Genomic DNA, 21033 nt, shown 5'->3' with positions numbered 1-21033 from the left:
CAGTTCATTTTCAATCAAAACCATAATATTTTAAAACATATTGGAAATTTTTATTCTGTTTAATTAAATGAAATGGGTTTATTCTTGTGTCTGGAAGGACAGCTACATCACTGCAGTGATGTCGTTTAAGACCATCTGTCCATCATGATGCGCATTCAGGTGCATTTGTTCCCTTCAGTCAACGTGGATGAATTGGATAATGTGGCTTCATACCTCATAAGCACAATGCCAATGATTTCTTGTGGTTTAATCCAAACTAAACTGTGTTAGCTATTATAGTTACTGAGCATAGTTCAAGCCAGATGTGACCTGTACGTAGGTCTTTATCCCATCATGTTAAGCTTACTACAAAAAATGTAGTGTTGAACTTTACCCTAACATTTCAGCTTACTGAAAGGTCCCATTATAGTTTTACCATTTAAGGAAATACAGTTAACATAAACATTAAATTAAAGAATTCCTTCAAGATACGATTATCTTTGTAGATGATTTGTTGTACTGCTAAAGGTTAAATGTTTGTTTAATAGAGGCAGTGGTCTTGCAAATATAAATATGAGACCTGTATATTTATCTTTTTCTGCCATGTGAGCCTGTACTTACTGTGGGCATTTAAAACAAATAATAGTGAAGTCATTGAAGCATACATCTCCCTCACGTGTGTTTGTTCTCTCAAGGTTCACTAGTAGGTACCTCTCTCTCTGAACAATGTGACGGAGCAACAATATGTGTTTTCCTTCAGGGCTGTCAGCGCATTGTAGAGGATTGGCAGAGGATCCTAATGGTCAGATCTCTGGTCATCAGCCCCCACGAAGACATGAGGACCTGGTTGAAATATGCCAGTCTTTGTGGCAAGAGCGGACGCCTGGTGAGTACAGTGACATGTTTGTACAAGGGAAGGGATTCTACAGATGAATTCTAGTCACACAGCACTCAGAACAAAATCAGAGCTGATTCTGATCAGTTTTTCCAGGAGGAAAAAGGAAGGTCATTTCTAACAAAGTGAAGTGCAACTATGAACTCCTGAAATGAAATGATATTTCATTTGAAATGTTTTTAGCTGGCACTGATGAAAGTAGAACAGCTGCACACCTTCAATCAGCACTGTTTAGAAACCTGATCGTTCATATCTTCTCTATTAAATTTGTGCAATTTTCTGTCCCTGACCTCAACGTTTTTATAATTGATGGTAGATGGTTGGCTATTTTTTCCACATCTGCTCTTATTATATTTAAGTGCACACAAAAGATAGCAGAATCTCCAATAACTCACTGTTACATTAAAAGTAGACGAGAACGGCCATCTTAATGTCTTAATCTGTCTTCCTCTTTTCTAAAAACCTGTTTTCAACTAAAGACAAATACAGGTTGATGTTTCTGTAGTTTTGCAAGTCCCTAAAAGTCAGGGGTAATATCTGTGATTTCATCTTCCAAATTCTTCTTGAACTGTGAGTCTTCTGACTCGGGTACTTTTTCTTGGCCACTTTCTCCCTCTAGGCACTGGCCCATAAGACCCTGGTCCTCCTCCTAGGTGTTGACCCCTCCAAGCAACTTGATCACCCATTGCCTACAACCCACCCTCACGTTACCTATGCTTACATGAAGTACATGTGGAAGAGCGGCCGCAAGGTAGGACCATCAACAATGTTTTTGTAGGTTCAAAATTAATGTTTCCTAAAAAGCAAAGGGCAGCATGACTAGAGATCTAATTTATCACTCTTGTATGCGTGTTTTGAGAATAAATGAAGTAATGATCAAAGTTTTGTGCAGGCTAGAAAGGGAGTGCTTATATTAGTCACCATACAGTAATTTCATAAACAGCCGATTTATTCATTTGAAAGGTTTAAATGAGCCAGAAACATAAATAATGTGAAAAATGTTAATTGCTTGTTTATTTATTGCTGGATATGTAATTCTGACAGAAGACTCACCATTTTAAATTAAAACATGATGAGACATCAGTGCTTGTGTCTGCTGCCCACAAGTTTAAACAGTGTAGTGAGCACTGGTTCTTACATTAATTGGCATGTATCACTAATAGTCAGTGCAGGCAGTCGGTGACAGCCAGAGGAAAAATCTGTTATGCAATCTTGTCTTCAGATACGTCTGTAAATCTTTCCTCAACAGGCTCCATAATTATAATCATTAGGGGATTTTTTTTCCTGAAATACAATTTGAAAGAGCATTTTGGGGGATTGAAAAAAAAAAGCCATTGTTAACATATTTGCAATGCAATATTGTTCAATTGTGAATTAAGTTTTATTCAGTTTTTACTTAAGTTGGGCTTCCAGCAGCAACTGTGGATGGAAATGTATAATTTTGCAGAGTGCTGTGATAAGTGGCAGATTTGACAGAATTACAATATTTCATTGATCAGTAAAACAACCCAGCTGTTACATTTACATGAATGTTGTTATTAATCTTAAATATCCATGGCAACAATGGAAAAAGTGCTAATAAATGTTAGTACTTCTTCAGAAACACTTGTTCTTTCTGTGTTCCAGCATTCAGCACAGTAACACAGGTCAAACTGCCAAATACTGGTGGCAGTGACTCAAGGTTTCAATGTGTGTGTCACCCTGTGCCATTTTACACACGCAAGCACACTTGCACCCATTCGCAAACAGTATACACACCCCCAAACGCACTTAAACATGTCCAGATTTATTTCTAGGTGTTAAATAGCATATGTGGCTCCAGGCTGCATTCTCATTAGGGGACTTAGGTAAGTGTGAGTGTGAGCATGAGCACTGCTGTTGCCAGGACCAGCTGCTCTGCTCAACTGACAAATAATATAAAAACAGAGACCAAGAGCAGGGGCAGGACCCTACTGTTTCTGGGTTTTAAAATGTTCAGGGACATTAGCCCTGTCACTGATGACTGAATCACACAGTAGTAAGGCATCTACCAGTAATAGTCAAATTAGCATTAAAGGCAATGCTTTTGGAAATGATGGCTTTATCTGTTTTCTCTTGTTTCAAACTGTGATCTTAAAGTCATTCATATATATGCATTCATGCAGATGATCAGGTGAAAAAGATGCAGATTACTGGTCAGCATTGCAAGTCTGGGGATGTTGAATAGTGTATAGGACACTTTTCTTTGCTTTAAGATCACGTCATAGGAGGTCTTAACCAGCTTAACAAAAACCTTGACTGCAGAGGTGTGCTAGCAAAACAGAATAGCAGGCTTTCCCCTGTAGAACCAACAGTAAGCCCACCGACACTGATATGTTCAGTAAACAGTGTTTGCTGTTGGTTGTCGTGAATGCACGAATTAAAAAAGTGATCAGCGTTGATAAAACACTCACAAACCTGTCAAACCAGAAATAAAAGACTAATCATAAATGTGCAGTTTGTGTAGTTTGACTTAACTGATTTCGTTAGGATGCAAACCGTACACAAATATATTTTAAAGTCATGCTAAAGTTTATTTGCTATTGCTATTTGCATCTCTCCAGATCGACGCTTTCCAGCACATGCAGCATTTTGTGCAAGGAGTGCAACAGCAAGCTCAACACGCCGTTGCAGCTGAGGACCATCAGCGGAAGCAGGAGCTCTACAAGCTGATGGCCAGGTCTGACCTTTTTCTGGAAACACAGTAACACAGACGTATCGCCAAACAAATACAAGCTTTCTTGGAGAACATGTCACAGGAGGAAGTGTAACGAGTTAACAAGGAAAATTAAACCTGTTTGTTATTTCAGTTTCATAATCCTGGGATTATTCACACTGACTCACTGTCACACTTTTCTGAGTTAACTGAGTGTAACAAGGGCCATCACTTATGTTAATATTGACATCAGAACATTAAATGGTTGCATTTTAAGTTGAGTTTTCTTTAAAGATGGAAAAATAGAAGTGGACTTTCAGAACTGCAATGTTGTAGCTTTAGTTTTAAAGAAATCATTTAAGAAGCTGAGAATTTATTCCCCTTTGCCAGTCTCTGTATACCCACTCTGGCATGGCAGAGAAAACTCAAAGCAACATGCTGAGGCAAGGAAAAAGTAACCTCATGTATTTCCTCCCTCATGCTCTAAACACGTAGGGTCATGTCCAGTGCAGTTTTATTTCCACGAGCGTGACCCATTCTGGCATAGCACCTTTTACAAATCCACCGGCATCCTGTGTGATTTTAGTTTTTTCTGTTCTTCCAAGGCTCAAAGCTTTCAATAAACAAATCTATTGGCAGGAAATGTGGCACCATGCTGATGGGTATCACCACCACAGTGCTGTTAGTTTGCACCTTTTCCAGTAGGCGCTGTGCTGTTCATTTGATAGTCCTGGCACATTGGTTTGCACCTTTACCCTATCATCACCTCACGTCACAGTGGAAGAAAGATGCAGTAAAGTCTTTTGAAAACTCGACATTCCAGTAGCTGTTGTGTGGTTTTAGATTGTGATTTTTTTTTTTTTTTTTTTTTTTTTTTTTTTTGGCTGAGAAAATGGAAGGTTTCATGTTCCCAAAAATGACTGGGAAAGACTTCAGACTGTTAAAAAAGATGCACGCTCTTGTGGGCTCATCAAAATATTTGAGAAAGATATCTAAGACTTCCTTCTTTTATGGTTTAGCTGCTTTTCTTTGTGCAGAAGAGACTGATTACTTTTTAAAGAATTTGGATGTGCTGCATTGTTTCTCAAATAAGTCAAAATAAGCAAGAGGTGTTGCATGGGAACAGGTATAATCCATGTACAGTAAATCACACAGTGTCATTTGGCCATGTGCACAGAGCAGTCATGTGTACCCTCCCATCTCATAAATCAAACGTGACAACACATAAGTGGGAACGTGGGTAGAAGGGGCTTTTTCCACTCACTTTTTCATCTTCCACAGAATGGTTGTGTAAAAAAAAAAAAAAGAAGAAAAAAATGCATGACGGGGAAAAACACCTGTACGCTGTCAGTCAGGACGGGTTCTCTCTAGACATTCTGACACACTTTCTTTAATACAGCCTGACTACATGGTATGGAGAACACCTGGACTGCTCAGACACTCACATATACACAGTCATACAGACACCTCCACCCCCAAACTATCCTGTATAATTCCACTGATACTAATCAATAACTCTGGGGTCTGCAGCCGGAAGAAACATGTTCCAATGTCACCAGATGCCTCGCCTTAACTCCTTCTTTCAGTAAAAGTTGAACCTGTCAACAGTTTACGGACACAGTTCCACACAGATGCTGAACTTGAGCTGTACATCTGCATGGAAAATGCACTCGTACGAAATTACGTAATCCAAAAGGCAATTTATTGGAGGGGCTCTGACATATTCACAGTACTGATAGATGGTTTGACAAAGCAGTTCTTGCCAGTTTCTCAGTTTAGAGTAGTTTTATCTGAATTATGTGTCTTGGCCCTGCCAAGCACAACTAGTTTGACTTTTGCCTGTAAGCATCTGTGTTTTTTTGGATGATGGATTGAGCAAAGTCCTCCTGGGATGCCACAAAGCTCACCGTTGGGTTAAATTAGAGGAAAATTGGTTTGGATAATTGAAAATCTCCAGCCTTTCAGTAGATAAATGAACTGTTGCCTCACGTATTACTACTTCTGATATATGCCTATGAGACTTCCAAGCTGTGCATCATTATCGGACCTTTTTATATAAACTACCCTTGGATTTCCTGAATGTGACTGCCAAGTCTTTATAAGCAATGACAACATAAGCAAGCTTATAAACTCATGGAGATATTTCTTTTTGGCTTGTCCCTGGCGTACATTTGTTTCCTTGTCACTAATGTAGTCACTGAATTATCTTCTTCTGCAGAGCTTCTCTTAATGGCGCTGATCTTTATTACCTTCTCATGGTCTAAAAGAGGTTTTTATTCTTAATGCCAGAAATATCAAGGGCTTAAATCTGACTTATAATATATAGTGCACCAAATAACTTCTTTCTGCCAGTCAAAATGGTATATTTACATGTGATTGAAGTACTAATGTTAGAGTGAATTTCCCTCTTCTCTCTTTCTCCATTTAGATGTTTCTTGAAGCTGGGGGAGTGGCAGCTCAGTCTGCAGGGCATCAATGAGAGCACCATCCCCAAAGTTCTGCAGTATTACAGCAATTCAACTGAGCATGACCGCAACTGGTACAAGGTCAGCTCCTCTCTTTTAACTCTGACCTTTAACGTTTGGCTTCTCTCTCTGGCTGCAATAAAATCCCAGCTGTGTCAGTAAGTAAACGTCTCAGCCCTGTTATGCCACTACGAAAACCTTAGACCTCCATTCCTGCGCCCTTATTATTTTGCTCAGTAGATACTCTCCAATTGTTTTCTGCGCTCCATCACATCAAAGATATGTGGTGATGGAAGAGCTGAAAGCATCTCTGCTTTTTCTGCCTGTGCTGCAGGCTACAGAGATGTCTCTACAGACTCTCTCCCCATCCATCTTCACCAACTTGCTTCAGCTTCAACCTTTAATAGCAGGTTGCATAACAGTGCAAACATCAAACTCATATGTTTGTATGAGAGAAATTACAGCGCCCTGGGAGATATCTGTCCCATAGCAAACTGGAAAATGACATCATGAACAAACGTGGAAGTTATTTCCAGTTAATAGCTCCGAACACCAGTTTCACTCAGTTTGAACCATCTTTCGGCAGGCTTGGCACGCCTGGGCTGTGATGAATTTTGAGGCAGTGCTGCACTACAAACACCAAAACCAAGGGCGAGATGAAAAGAAGAAGCTGCGGCACGCCAGTGGTGCCAGTGCTAATAGTGAAGCGAGCAACAGCGACAGTGAGGTTGACAGCACTGATCCCAGTCCTGTGCCCTCACCAGGTCAGAAGAAGGTCAATGAGGTGAGTTACGGAAATGACACTGAGCATTCGGTGTCCTCTTGTCCAAGCGCTCTAAATTCAGCTAGTGCTTTATGATACTTAACATACCTGACTTGGTGTGTAAGCCATTATACACATATTATCGCCAATTTTCAAAACTGTTCATCAGTCAGAATCTTTTAATGTCTCGCTGTCATCTAAAACACATTAAACATATAAGAATTCAGGTTCAAACTGATAATACATCACATAAATCTAAAACCGCAATATTTGACATCAAAATGGTCAAAAGTCAAGACTGACATGGCTGAAAACTGCAGCTTGACTTGTGTCATCTGACTGTTTGTTTTTTAATCATGAAACGCATATTTTTTTATACTCTCTCGCTTTAGGACCTCTCAAAGACGTTGCTCCTGTACACAGTTCCTGCTGTGCAAGGTTTTTTCCGCTCCATTTCCCTGTCCAGAGGAAATAACTTGCAGGACACGCTTAGGTGAGTTGTGTCTGACTGTAACACACACACACACACACACACACACACACACACACACACACACTGGACAAGTAGCCCAAAGAGCACCCATACATGCTATGTGAGTACAGGAGGCCCTCTAGTGGCTGACTGTGATTGATTCACAATGGTCAAAAAGGAAGAGAGAGTCTAGTTTTATTTTGTTTTCTACTGCTCAGGGTTTTGACTCTGTGGTTTGATTATGGTCACTGGCCCGAAGTGAATGAAGCTCTGGTGGAAGGCATCAAGACCATTCAAATAGACACCTGGCTGCAGGTAATATATGTAGAGAAATAAAATCATATGAAAAATATTTTTTTGGGTGGGAGAAAAGGCTGATTTGAGTGCAATTTTGAGAGAATAGTGCAATGTTTTTATATTTATAGGTCATCCCGCAGCTTATAGCTCGAATCGACACCCCTCGAGCCCTGGTGGGCCGTCTGATCCACCAGCTGCTAACCGACATTGGACGATATCATCCCCAGGTAAGTCTGCTTATTCTACTGGAGGCTATATTTTAGAACACAGAACAGCCACACAGCCATATTTCTTTTATGAAAAGTTAAAAGCTGTACCCTCAGTGATCAGCGTTTGTTCTGTGTTCACATGCAGGCTTTGATCTACCCACTGACTGTGGCTTCAAAGTCCACCACTACCGCCCGCCACAATGCTGCCAACAAGATCCTGAAGAACATGTGTGAACACTGCAACACCTTAGTTCAGCAAGCTATGATGGTAAAACATCTCTGTTGCACTACTGAATTAAAACATCTTTATAAATTGCATAGTAAATAGTTGTGGGTTTGTTCCATTGGGTTAAATGTGAACTTTATAGTCTAGTGGTCTAAACATTTGGCTAACAAGTGGATGATCCCTGGTTTGAACCTGGGAGAAGACACAAGGTTCCAGCGTCCAGCATTTAAATAAATGAATTAAGACTAAACCTGCCAAGTCAAACAGAGCTAACTGCTGTGGCGATTCCATATTAATGAGGGAGCAGAGCTGACAGTAGCTTCTTCTTTATATATATAATTAACAAAATATTTAATTTCCAAACAGGAGTTATAGAAATGTAGATAAGGTTTTCTGGTTCTTGTTATGACTTGTTGTATCATTTAAAATTAAATGGGAAAGGCTAATTAGCAGCAGAGGAGGAAATTCAGCCTTTTTTGTTGTGATTGTGAACATTTCTAATTGTAATTGAATTGTAATGTACATCACCCTGTAAAAGGAAAAAGCTTGATGAAGGTGAACTTTGCATTTCCTTTTTTCTTTAAAATATTTGCAATTTATATTTTCTGTATAAAACAATTTTAAATTGTCGAGATTTTACCTGTAAAAACAGGTCATCATTACGCTACAGACTGACCTTTTCCTTTTGTTTCCCTTCATCCAGGTGAGTGAGGAGCTCATCCGAGTGGCCATCTTGTGGCATGAGATGTGGCACGAGGGCCTTGAAGAGGCATCCCGTCTGTACTTCGGTGAGCGCAACGTCAAGGGCATGTTTGCTGTACTGGAACCCCTACATGCCATGATGGAGAGGGGACCACAGACCCTCAAAGAGACCTCTTTCAATCAGGTTTGAATCTTCTCGGTTTGATTTGTTGTCGCGGTGCAAGCAATGATGACAGGGACTGGAAACAGTACTCAAGCATGTGTGCACTGGCTTCTGATTCTGTTCCTAAATGTAAATGATGGCTTTCACATTATTTTATTGCATTTCTGTCAAAAAAGGCTTAAAGATTAATGATTAAACATTCTATCCATGCTTCAACTAAACTGTTGAAAACAAAATGTGTTCTGATATGGAGGCCGGAAGATAGAAAATTGATGTTAAATCATTCTACCTTATAGAGGGGCCTTGGTGGCCTGTGCATATTATATATATACTTTTTTTTGGATCCTCATCAGCAACAGCAGTGGTAGAAATATTTCCAAGCTTCCACCATCCCACACAATATAAATTTATCATAAGCCAAATTAAAAATTTAATAGCTTTCAGGAGAGAAAAGAAATTGGACACAAAAAGAAAACACTTGTGTTTCTCTTACTTCATGCTACAGGCTTATGGGAGGGACCTGATGGAGGCACAAGACTGGTGCAGGAAGTACATGCGCTCTGGAAATGTTAAAGACCTGACTCAGGCCTGGGACCTCTACTACCACGTGTTCAGACGCATCTCCAAGCAGCTGCCACAGGTGATTGAAAATATGAAGCCTACAGTCAGTTACACTACTTTTTTTGTTAATAATATATAAATCACCATCCTAATGATCACTGCAGTGTGCCTCATATAGTAATATTCAACAGTATATGCAGTGTATGTACAGTGTTAGCATTTTTGTGCACGTACTGTGTCATATGGTACGTCAGAGTACGTCTTTTGTGCCTCCTGGAAAAATCTGAGCTGACATCTCACCACGTCTGTGTCCATTCCAGTGTTTCATCAGATTATAGATTTTGCATTTCATGCCCCGACTCATTCTTTGATCTTAAGATGGTAAATGTCTCCTAGTCGTGTAATATGACATAAAAGACTAATGGCTACTGTGTGTTTTTTGCCAGCATACCAACATTAGAAACAACACTGAATGGGAGCTAATGATAGCGACTTCTTTCATTCCCCCATCTCTGTTTAAAGTCATTGAGCAGGAAGAAAAAAACTAATGTTGCAAGATGTTGAAAGACGGCAGGATGGTGATGAGAGTGATGATGTAGGAAGAGGAATGGCACAGCATCAGTGGATAGCATTGCTCATTTTATTGTCACGCCCTCAGGCGCCACTCTGTCTATTAAATTATGGCATAATATCCTAATGTAAAATTTCACAAGAGGCAGAATATTTTTCGAGATATATTTTACAAGTTGCAGGTAGTTTATTTTCTGTGGTCAATTGTTTGGTTTTAACTATCAGCATCTGTCAGATTGTTGTAGCCACTTTGGTACAACATAATGGGTAGATGCTTCAATAGAAAGCAGGGCTTGTTGCTATAGGAGAAGAGATGAAATTGAATTGATAGATGCCATTCCTAGCAGCTATCATCACATTGTTGAAGAGTGACATTAAAAATAGTTCTGTCAGCAGCTTGTACTGCACATAATAAATGAAGATGGCGATGCTATTTGACACTGTAGCATGGCCCTGCTCTCAAGGATGCACCCTGCTGTGACATTACAGTACGCAGCATGAAATACACTGCAGCATTACGACATGCTGGGAGCAGTGCAAATATTCCCCCACAGGGCATTAACATAGAGATAAACCCTTCCCAGAATGCATCCAAACGGCAGTTCCAGCACAGGGCGGGACAGTAACCATACATCAGCATTCAGAAATGAACCATAAAGGCCTTTAAATAGTGTGCCACATTCAGATTTGATGCAGTGTAAATGACTGATGGTTGCAGACAAGCAGCAAATGCATTAAGAAAGTGAAATGTTCCAGATGATTTATAAAAAGCTGCGTATAAACAAGTTTCTCTGGATAAAGCCTTTTAACTTGGATATGAGCCAGTGTCTGCTACAATATGCATATTGCTTTAGGCACTGTTGGCTTGGCAGGCGCTGCTTTGTCAGTGAAGTTTTTGTACACAAGACTTAAAACTAATTGTCTCTTCCTGTGCTACACCCCCACCTCATCAACTTTCCTCACAGCTGACCTCCCTGGAGCTGCAATATGTTTCTCCGAAGCTGCTGATGTGTCGAGACCTGGAGCTTGCTGTACCCGGCACTTATGACCCCAACCAGCCTATCATTCGCATCCAGTCCATCGCCCCCTCCCTGCAGGTCATCACCTCCAAGCAGCGCCCACGCAAACTCACCATCATGGGTAAGATTAGGAGAAAATTGCACAGCCCTTGTGGCTCTGAACCCATTATATTAGGAAAATGGATTAAAGAATATTTCTAGTCATATGCTTTCAGCGGGCATGGGCCGTCACATTAGAGAAAATTCAATATTAATCGAATCCAACAATAAACAGGGCACAGTTTATTTTGAATTCATCGGTCATGGCATGTGGTGTGGCTAGAATATGACCGTAGAAAACGTTCATACCACCAGAAGCAAGATCAAACAAGTGATAAGCAAATATGAATTCCACTCACCACACGTGGACCAGACTCGATGGTTATTTAACTTTCTACCAAAAGAGTCTTGGTTTTTTTCCCAGTCTCTTCCGAATGAACATACGGGGGCACACCACGGTTCGTCACAAACCCTCCCAACACTGTTCTTTGTTATTAAATTGAATACTGAAATAAATAACTTTGACATGCTACCCTCTGCTCCGTTGTGTGATATGAAATATGACAGCGAAGTGCTTCTAAAATGGCAAAGCACTGTAATATCACATTGTCTTGAAGCCAAATCCACACATTATCAATCATAAACTGTTCATTCTGCTTCACACATTTTATGCCCCTGTACCAGCGCCAGCCGTGACCGGAGGCAATATGTTTTTGGGTTGTCCTACCCCACTGTCGGTAAATCTGATTCTCACGATATCTTAGGGATTCATTGCCCTTCAGGGACATTTTGCCACAAACATCCACTAGGTCTCGGTGGACTGAATTAATAAGCTACAATATAAGATATAATAATAATAATACGTGTCTAATAAGTCAAAAATGCTAAATTGATGAGATAATGTAGGCAAAAGGTCAAAGTTTGACTTCAGTGTGACGACATAATTTTCTGCAAAAGAAACTTTTCTGGCCGTTATTCAACACCATACCTCAGAAGCACAAGGGGAGATTGTGACCATATTTCACGTGTAGTCGGATATTGAATTGGTGACACTGAGGTGCGGTTTCCACCTTGAAACTACAGTGATAGATTTTTTTTTTTGTGCTGCAGGGCTGATAGTGTGTGTGAAGCATACATGATTTAGAATTTGTAGCGCAGAGCAATATCCCTGTTTGAACCGTCATCACAGGACTTTGTGTTTCTTCAGAATCAGCGTTATTGACCAAGTTTAATTCCTTCAAAGTCTGCACAGACAGCTGCAGCTTTACTGCTGGGGAGAGGTTACAACTGCAAAACTTCTCTGGACAATACTGTACTTTGTTCTGATGTATTCCATCAGTGTTATATAACACACTCTGTAAAAGATGATGGCTAATAAATCAACTGACCTCTGGAGCAAGACTTCAGATTAAGACCTGTCAGCCACTGCAGGCAACCTAGATTTACTTTCGATGCTCCTTCTTCTGGTACAATGTACTTACTGGGGTTGTCATTAGAAGCAGACCCGGGATAGAACAGGGGCATTATTTTCCACTGGAAGCTTCGTTTTACTCCATTAAAGGTAGTACTGTGTTGGTGAAATAGTGGAGCAATTAGATAAGTGTCATCGTCTGTAATTCAGATAAGTGAAACATGTTTTCCTGTCTGTCATGCTGAAAACTTCATTCTGCTCAAGAGGACTGAGTCAATATCATAGTTCATCCAGCAGCTATTAACATACTGAAAGTATTGTGGTACTTCATAAGCATCATAGGCTTTCAGAGTCTTTTTAATCCTTTATTGCATATCTGCTGTTTATTTGGTCAGAATTATTCGCGTCCTGATGCTAATAGTCAGTTGCGAATCCTTTTTGCTGGAATTCTTCTTTAGTTCGTGGCACGATGATTTCTGAAGTGACAGCTCAAACACTCGCCGAAGTTTTTCTACTGTGTGTAAATTGGAAGATAAACCTCAGTTTAAGCTTAATTTTACAAACTTTTAGCATTGCAAAGTTAAAACACCTAAATTGCACAGCAGTACTTTGTGCTATGGCTCAGGGTAAAGGTCAGTATAGAAAACGAGTATATTTAGAAATCCTGTGTTGAAAATTTCTCGCTCTGTTGAAAAGCACTTGGGGAATTTTTGACAAAGCTCACCAAAGGTGAGCTGATCATTTTGTTCTCATTTGTTCTCATACTCAGAGGAGTATGAGTTGACCCTGGCAAAAATACAGAGTACTGCCATTTCCAACCATTAAGAGTTTATTTATGCATTTCTTTCCATTGTTCAAGCAGTCCATCATTGTTGTATTTTATTGCCCCATCTGCAGGTAGTAATGGCCACGAGTTCATGTTCCTGTTGAAGGGCCATGAGGACTTGAGGCAGGATGAGAGAGTCATGCAGCTGTTCGGTCTGGTTAACACGCTTCTGGCAAACGACCCTGCGTCCTTGCGCAAGAACCTCAGGTAGACACACACTCTGGCGTCACCACACACGCACAAATTCCAAGAAACAGTTGTGTTTTACTCACCTCGCACATACCTGACAAAGTTGTTTGTGCTCAACCCGGCTGTGTGTTGTCTTCATCAGCATTCAGCGCTACGCAGTGATCCCCCTGTCCACCAACTCGGGCCTGATTGGCTGGGTGCCCCACTGTGACACCCTGCATGCCCTCATCAGAGACTACAGAGAGAAGAAAAAGATTTTGCTCAACATTGAACATCGCATCATGCTCAGGGTGAGGAACTGCTTCTATTTCCACTGTCTGAATAAGTGACAACAGTTTCAGGATGTTTTCTCTCCAACTATGTGCTTATTTACGTTGTTTGATCCCATTAGTTACTTTTTCAGCCAGTTAGCTTCCTTTGGAACTTCAGCATGTCACAAAAAACACATTCACATGATGAATTAGCTTCCTGTCTTACTAAATACATTTTAATGTGTTATTGGCTGAACGTACTCACATGTTGTTTATGTTTCGTGCCAACAAGCTGGTCCTATTCGCTTATATAAATTGTCATTTTCATATAAAACTACACACTAAATAGATTCATCAGAGCTGAGGAAGCATCTGTTTCCAGTGATTATATTGATGAATACCAATCACTCTTTGTGAAAACACATTTACAGATTTTTAATTGTCACAAATTAACTGCAGATCCCCCCCGGAATTCCTAATTAGTCAAAGGAGAACAACAAAATACATAATTTTCTTTGCTAAAACATCACTGCAGAAAGTAAAAGCTCTTGACCCAATACCAGGATCAGGGGGGAAAGTCAGTGGTTTGATGCCTGGCTCCTTCAGTCTTCATGCCAAAATGTCGTTGGGGAAAAATCATGAAGGACAAACACTTCACTTCAGCTGTGTGTGAGTGTGTCTGTGATAGAAACAGCAAATGGGTGAATGTGGCTTATAGTGTGACGTTTGCAAGGCCTTAAAACCAGAAAAAGATTTGCACAATTTGCATCCAGTTTATGATTTTCAATCAGATTAATCTGACTTTTTTTTTTCCCTTTTAAACATATTAACAGCCTATCCTAGCTGCCTCTTGCAGGCCCCCAGGCTGTCGGTGGTCTGAATAAAAACAGAAAGAAACCAAATATCAGATATTTAAGAACAGCGGTTTATTTCCAAAAGTATTTGATTAACATTTGTAAATGTCTTTTCTTATACTGGTGAGCAGTTACATTTTGAACACAATCGAACACCATGGGGGTGACAACTCAAGTTTTATGAATGTCTATGTTCTGTCGATCACCTGTGCTTCTTGCTAATTGTTTGAATTTTTAAATTCTGAATAGCGAAAGACTTTAAAGACTTTCAACTCTCACTCCAGATGGCTCCAGACTACGACCACCTGACGCTGATGGAGAAGGTGGAGGTGTTTGAACATGCTGTCAATAACACAGCCGGAGACGACCTGGCCAAGCTCTTGTGGCTCAAGAGCCCCAGCTCTGAGGTAAAGTGCTTCACTTCTATACTTTGTCAGCAGTGCAGAGGAGGGGACTTGGTCTTTTCACTATCTTTATGTATTCAGTGGTACTTGGATAAAATATCAAGAGAGTCTAATTATAGATCCAATAACTTCTTGAATTAACATCTCTTCCTAAATAAAATACCGCGTCACCTCAAAACTGGTCTTCCTTTGGGAAAGGTTTTCATTGGATGCAGACCAAGCAAAGTAGGTCTTTGTAGTTTCTCATTTTTCTGATTACTGCGGGGATACAGGTGTAGTGAAATAAAATTGTTGTTTTCCCTAAAGAATGGGTTTTCTGGGTTATCTGTCCTACTTTTAAAGCACTGACTCTGCAGGATTTCACTAAGAGACCATCAAATTGAATCAGTTTTAGTACCCCGTGTACCTGATGCTCCATGTGTTTAAGTGTCTGGAAAGATGTGTTCAGCAGCCTGCCAGAGATTTCTGTTTCATTTCCCACAATATTTTTTTATTATGACCTAGAGGAGCGCTCAGAACACAAATGTTATTTCTCCTACAGGTGTGGTTCGACAGGAGGACGAACTACACTCGATCCCTGGCTGTGATGTCCATGGTGGGCTACATCCTCGGACTGGGTGACAGGTGAGCTTCTCAAACAAAACACTAAAAACCCTATATTAATGTAAAAAAGTGTTAGAATGGCCACAAAGAAAATGGTAAAACATTATTGAGGAGATGTTTCTGTTCTCCAGGCATCCATCCAATTTGATGTTAGACCGGTTAAGCGGCAAGATCCTACACATCGACTTTGGAGACTGTTTTGAGGTGGGAGGAGATTTGTATTAAATATATTACAAACTTCTCTGATATATATTTAAATATATTTTTTAAACTTACCCTCGTATACATTTCTAACAGGTGGCCATGACCAGAGAAAAGTTCCCTGAAAAGATTCCCTTCCGACTGACTAGGATGCTAACCAATGCTATGGAGGTATACGACTATGCTGGCGTGTGACAAACTGTATGAAGTGTGGTAAAGTGTGCTCACGGTAACACCATGTGTGGTCATGAGTCATTCAATCTGATAGGTAGTTCAATACATAATATTATGAAGAAAGTTCATTTTCCAGGTGCTACAGATTGGCATTTCTTGTGCCTGGTGTCATGGAGATATTTGCTCAACAGTACAGAGCAGCGTCACCCCTGCTCTTACCTTTTCCTTGTCATTTGTTCGCACAGGCAGATATTAATAAAGCTGGTTAAGTATCTCTCCTGCTCGCTGAGGAATGACCACAAAAAATGTAATTCTGTATTTGTGGTAAATTTTAGCCACAGACCGTGTTGGCCTGGTGCTGCTGTTTTGTCCATTATCACGGTTAGGTTAGGTCATTGATTACATTCTCAGTTTGAATTTAGGACGATGATGCTTGTTCGTTTCACTTAGCAACATCCACCTTTATACTAGCTTCATTGTGGCCAGGGGTTTGAAAACAGTCATGATGCAAAATCATGTAGTTGACTTAAACACAAAGACTTAAACCTGAGAGCCAAGAGAATTGGCTTTGGTCAGCTGATCAAAGCTTTTGTGGGCACAAAGAAAAATCTGCCGGAGCTCACAGTTCAAATCAATGTCAGTTATTTTAAGGCAAGTCATTTTTCTCTGCTGCACCGCTATGGCAGATCTTAGGGTTTCCCCACCTGCCAAATGCCTCTTTCACTCCTCCCTATGGCCTAGCTTAAAGCAGTTATAGTCCCGTTTAATTAGGTTAGACAGTCGGAGACTCTGCAACAGAAAAGTCTTTCTAGTACATTCATTTTATTCTGGTGTCAAAGGCCCCCACCCTTAAACACGACAAGTATTCCTCTACTGAAGTGAATCCTGCCTGAGCTGCTTCTTCTTTGTCTTCTTTATTTCATTCCAAATAATAATTAGTCTTCTGTGACTGTGCAGAGTTTTATCAGAAGCTGTGACTCACTGTGCCTTGAATTTAATGAGCAAAGGAAGGAAAGGAATTAAAAATGAAAGCATCAAGAAATAAAATTCTGCATTGTAAGAGGTTTAAGTTTTGCCTTTTAAGCTACTGCAAAAGTTTTTTTTTTGTTTTGTTTTTTTTAGACATATGAAATCTTCTTAAAACTTATTTTCAGCCTTCTAAATACAAACAGAGAGGCTGTTCTACTACTAAACTCAGAACATGTTATTGGATCATTGTTTACAAGTATACTGATATTTCTGTGACGTGCACACGCAGAATGGAAACCTAATTCCCAAATGTCATGTGCGTCAGGTGACGGGCTTGGATGGTAACTACAGGATCACGTGCCACACAGTGATGGAGGTGCTGAGGGAGCACCGGGACAGCGTCATGGCTGTGCTGGAGGCCTTCGTCTACGACCCGCTGCTCAACTGGAGGCTTATGGACAGTAAGGAAATGCCAGCTGTTTAAATTGAGTACAGATGTTAGATCAACATATTACAGCCTCACATAACCACAGCAGCATACCAGCTCAGACCGGTAACAGTTTGGTTAAAGTCAGAGCAGATTACACTTGTTCAAGCTGAAAGACTTCTTTTTGTGGCGGTGAAGAGTGGGGAGCGTTAAAGCTACTCGCATCAAGCTGCACTGGACTTCTGCTTAGCTTGTGTTTTCGAGAGAAACGGTTAATGAAGTGCTTCAGACATCTAAAGGTCGCTGGTTAAACTCAAGTGTACACAGTGAATAAATCTCTGTGGCACCTTCTCTACTAATACTGTTATGGTTGCCTTTAGCAAGACATTTAATCAAAAAAAAGTGGAATATGTCACTTTGATTATAAAGGAGTTCAGCATTTTGGGGTTAGTATGTTTAAGAAATAAGAAGCAGCCAGGGATCTGTGCATAAAACCACTTTCTCCTTACAGGGACTTACAGCTGCATTAGTTAAACGCTCATTAGTGTATTCTCTACAGTGTGTGTTACTATAGCCATTTACTGAATAGCCACCAGAGCAAACCGGACCCATTTAATGCAAAGGAGCTGGAAACATGACTTTCAGGTCACAGATGGGTAGAATAAATCTGGGGGACAACATAAAGAGAGAGGCCTTTCCTATAATCTGACCACTTTTAATGAATAGTGCACATAACTGTGGAAGAAACCCGAGTTTCTGTCTTTAAAGCAGTCAGAGAGGTGGTGATCCTTCCTGGTAAATGAGGTAAATGAAATATGCTCCAGAGGAGTTTGTGTATGTTTTTAAATGCACACTTTTCCCGTTTCGCCCACAGCAAACACAAAAGGAACCAAACGCTCCCGCACCAGGACCGACTCGTACACCGCCGGGCAGTCAGTTGGTCAGTTTCCAACACAAGCTGTAACCATAACTATGTTTCATTTTCTATTTAATAAAGGAAAAATCGTTTTTTTAATCTCTGACTATGTGGCGTCATCTACAGAGGCTCTTGAGGGAATTGACCTTGGAGAGACCACGCACAAGAAAGCAGGGACCACTGTGCCCGAGTCGATTCACTCCTTCAGTGAGTTACCTGCTTATTCAGACTTAAGTGATTTTATTTTGTTGTATTACAGCTTTTTAGGTCTGCTCTGCTTATTTTGCCATCAAAATACTGAGCACTCGCTGTCATAATGATCGCTGCAAGTCACTGCTCTGTGGTAAGGCAGGACACAAATCTGCTTTGATTTCCTTTAGCTGCGAACAGGTTTGGTATAGACACAGCATAATTTGTTTTTTTAAAGCTGCCAATAGTTGTTGATGCTAGTATTTTTGTGTGTGTGTGTGTGTGTTTTTAGTTGGAGATGGCTTGGTACAACCTGAGGCACTCAACAAGAAGGCTATTCAGATTATTAACAGAGTGCGAGACAAACTTACGGGTAAGTGGGACATTTTTACTGCACATTTCACTCTCCCGTCGATAAAGTACCCTCTTTTTTTAAATAAGTAAATGCTAAAGATTTATGAATAATATTTTTAATTTAAACACATTGTACTGGAGGTACAAAACATACTTAAAGTTAAATTTCTTGGATAAGCAGGGACTTGCAGTCCATCAGCATCCTCCTGAAACCAAACCAGTCCCAAGTCCCTCGCATACATTTCCAATTTAATGTCTGATCAAAAATGAGCTCAGCAGAGCTTTAATAACAAAAGGGAACATAACAGAGACGAGAGGTCTTTTCAGATCTTGCACTATCCTAAAAGCACCTTTGTGTTGTCTGAACAAAGTCGAGCCGTGTTTGCAGATTGATTTTGCCGGAGCAGATCTGTGACCAGAGTTTGTTCCCTATAGGTCGTGACTTCTCTAACGAAGAGACGCTGGATGTGCCGACACAAGTAGAGCTCCTCATCAAACAAGCCACCTCACATGAAAATCTGTGCCAGTGCTACATCGGATGGTCAGTATGCCTTACATTTTCAGCTTCAGGGTTAGTCAGAGCCTGGCTGCAAGAATCCACCTTAAATCAAACTGAAGTCATGACTTTGAATGTGTGAAGATTGTTGCAGAAAAGTTATCTTGGGCAGTTTTAAATGCAATTACTGTGCCACAGGTTGATCTCTTTTTCTTTCTCTTCTTTTAATTTGACATTTTCTTTTCTCCTCCAAATGTTCAGGTGTCCCTTTTGGTGAAGAAGCGTTTCCACCAGCCAGGATTTACCCTTGACTCTCTCGCACACTGATAGATGAAGTAGGAGCTCTCAGCTCAGATTGGTATCCACTGGAATGTGTCCTCAAGCCACACTGCAGAGCCTAAACAAAGTTTTTCCTCTTTTTTTGTGTTTTGATTTCTTTGTTGTTGTATAATTGTATGGTTTGCCATTTACGTTTATTAGAAAGTACCTTTAGTGCTTTGTTTTTACCTGATTATCATAATTTACCAAATTTTGCAGTCATTGCTCATAATGACCTTGTAATTTGTAATTTTTACCATTATATTTACTCGCTAAAAGCTTTCTACAGTGGCCATATTGTAATCACTAATGACTATTGCTCCACATACTGCTTTCTTCTCATAAAGCCACCAGTCTGTTGTATCATTGTGTATGAATGTGACAAATTTCAGCAACATGATATGCCTTTTACTAACTTAAACATTCTTAAGGGGTTTCTGATGAGCAGAGATCAGTAAGAATTTGATTTCATTTGATTTGAGTGGACTGCGATGTACTCAGTGGGCATTCGTGTGCCATTAAACCCTGTATAGATACCACTGTGACTGTGCTGTGTTCATTGAACTGTACCGATTGCTCATGAAACTGAGATTGTCACACCTACAGCAGTTTAAAAATAGCTAGGGGTAAGGGCGTCCCGGTAGAGAGCGTGCCATGTATCAGCGCTGAGACGTATTGCAGAGTCTGGGGTTTGAATCCAGCCTTCCAGACACTTTGCTGCATGTGATTTCCTCGTCTTTCCCATTTCCTGCTATCAAGTAGAGCAGAAATGATGGGATAGTATGTTCTGTCTCCAAATGAAAATGTGTCGTAGATATTCATTTATTTATTTATTTCAGAAGAGGTGCCACTGTCTTTGTTTTTCTAGCACCGACAGAGGGCACTCTGACTCCTAATAGGATCACTCCCCTCCATCTTCTTTAGGAGACAGGCTTTGGCAGAGGATTCACTCATCAGGCCGGAGAGGATAAGACCACACTAGATCCTTCCCTAAAACCAGAACAAAACAGGAAAAAAATACTAGGTTTCAAGCATGTGCTTTCAAATCGAGATTAGATTCCCCTTTTCTAAAAGCAGCCATTATTTTTTTTATCGTTGTCTGAAGACCACAGGGAGACGCAGTCACTTGCAGCCAATGCAGTCTGACAGAAACAAAACCGAATCAGATGCTGCAAACTGCAGAGGCAGCACTGGAGACAACTATTAATTTGGTTTCCTGTGCTGTTATCTGGTGAGTGCAAGGTAGCTTCTGTTTTTTACTTCTGCTCATTGCTATTCCCCCTCTAATTTCTCCATTTATTTCTTCCCTGCATTCTCCTCTGAAGGTTAATTACTTATAGATAGTTAAGGATTACGGATCAACAGAAAGCAGCCCATTGATCTCTTCCCTGCCGTGCCCACCACTGCAATGTCACAC

The 21033-nt window shown here is 40.4% G+C and overlaps 1 protein-coding gene across 3 annotated transcripts in view; it reads left to right on the top strand.

Annotated features, from left to right (window-relative positions):
• Positions 1-20161, top strand: part of mtor (mechanistic target of rapamycin kinase) — a 95457-nt gene extending 75296 nt beyond the window's left edge. For all 3 annotated transcript variants that reach the window (XM_026153151.1, XM_026153152.1, XM_026153150.1), the window contains 24 exons: positions 740-865; positions 1494-1625; positions 3457-3572; positions 5977-6094; positions 6600-6797; positions 7169-7269; positions 7467-7563; positions 7674-7772; positions 7900-8022; positions 8684-8866; positions 9351-9485; positions 10942-11116; positions 13343-13478; positions 13603-13750; positions 14850-14972; positions 15511-15593; positions 15704-15776; positions 15870-15944; positions 17242-17377; positions 18218-18283; positions 18386-18466; positions 18741-18821; positions 19238-19343; positions 19560-20161. In XM_026153151.1, the coding sequence (XP_026008936.1) occupies positions 740-865; positions 1494-1625; positions 3457-3572; positions 5977-6094; positions 6600-6797; positions 7169-7269; positions 7467-7563; positions 7674-7772; positions 7900-8022; positions 8684-8866; positions 9351-9485; positions 10942-11116; positions 13343-13478; positions 13603-13750; positions 14850-14972; positions 15511-15593; positions 15704-15776; positions 15870-15944; positions 17242-17377; positions 18218-18283; positions 18386-18466; positions 18741-18821; positions 19238-19343; positions 19560-19575 (2727 nt within the window). In that variant the 3' untranslated portion in view covers positions 19576-20161. The remainder of the gene's footprint in view (positions 1-739; positions 866-1493; positions 1626-3456; positions 3573-5976; positions 6095-6599; positions 6798-7168; positions 7270-7466; positions 7564-7673; positions 7773-7899; positions 8023-8683; positions 8867-9350; positions 9486-10941; positions 11117-13342; positions 13479-13602; positions 13751-14849; positions 14973-15510; positions 15594-15703; positions 15777-15869; positions 15945-17241; positions 17378-18217; positions 18284-18385; positions 18467-18740; positions 18822-19237; positions 19344-19559) is intronic.
• The last annotated feature ends 872 nt before the right edge of the window (positions 20162-21033 follow it).

The sequence above is a fragment of the Astatotilapia calliptera genome, chromosome 20 (genome assembly GCF_900246225.1).
Source record: "Astatotilapia calliptera chromosome 20, fAstCal1.2, whole genome shotgun sequence".
Taxonomy (NCBI): Eukaryota; Metazoa; Chordata; class Actinopteri; order Cichliformes; family Cichlidae; genus Astatotilapia; species Astatotilapia calliptera.
The sequence above is the reverse complement of the archived record's forward strand: the minus strand, read 5'-3'. Positions and strand labels throughout refer to the sequence as shown.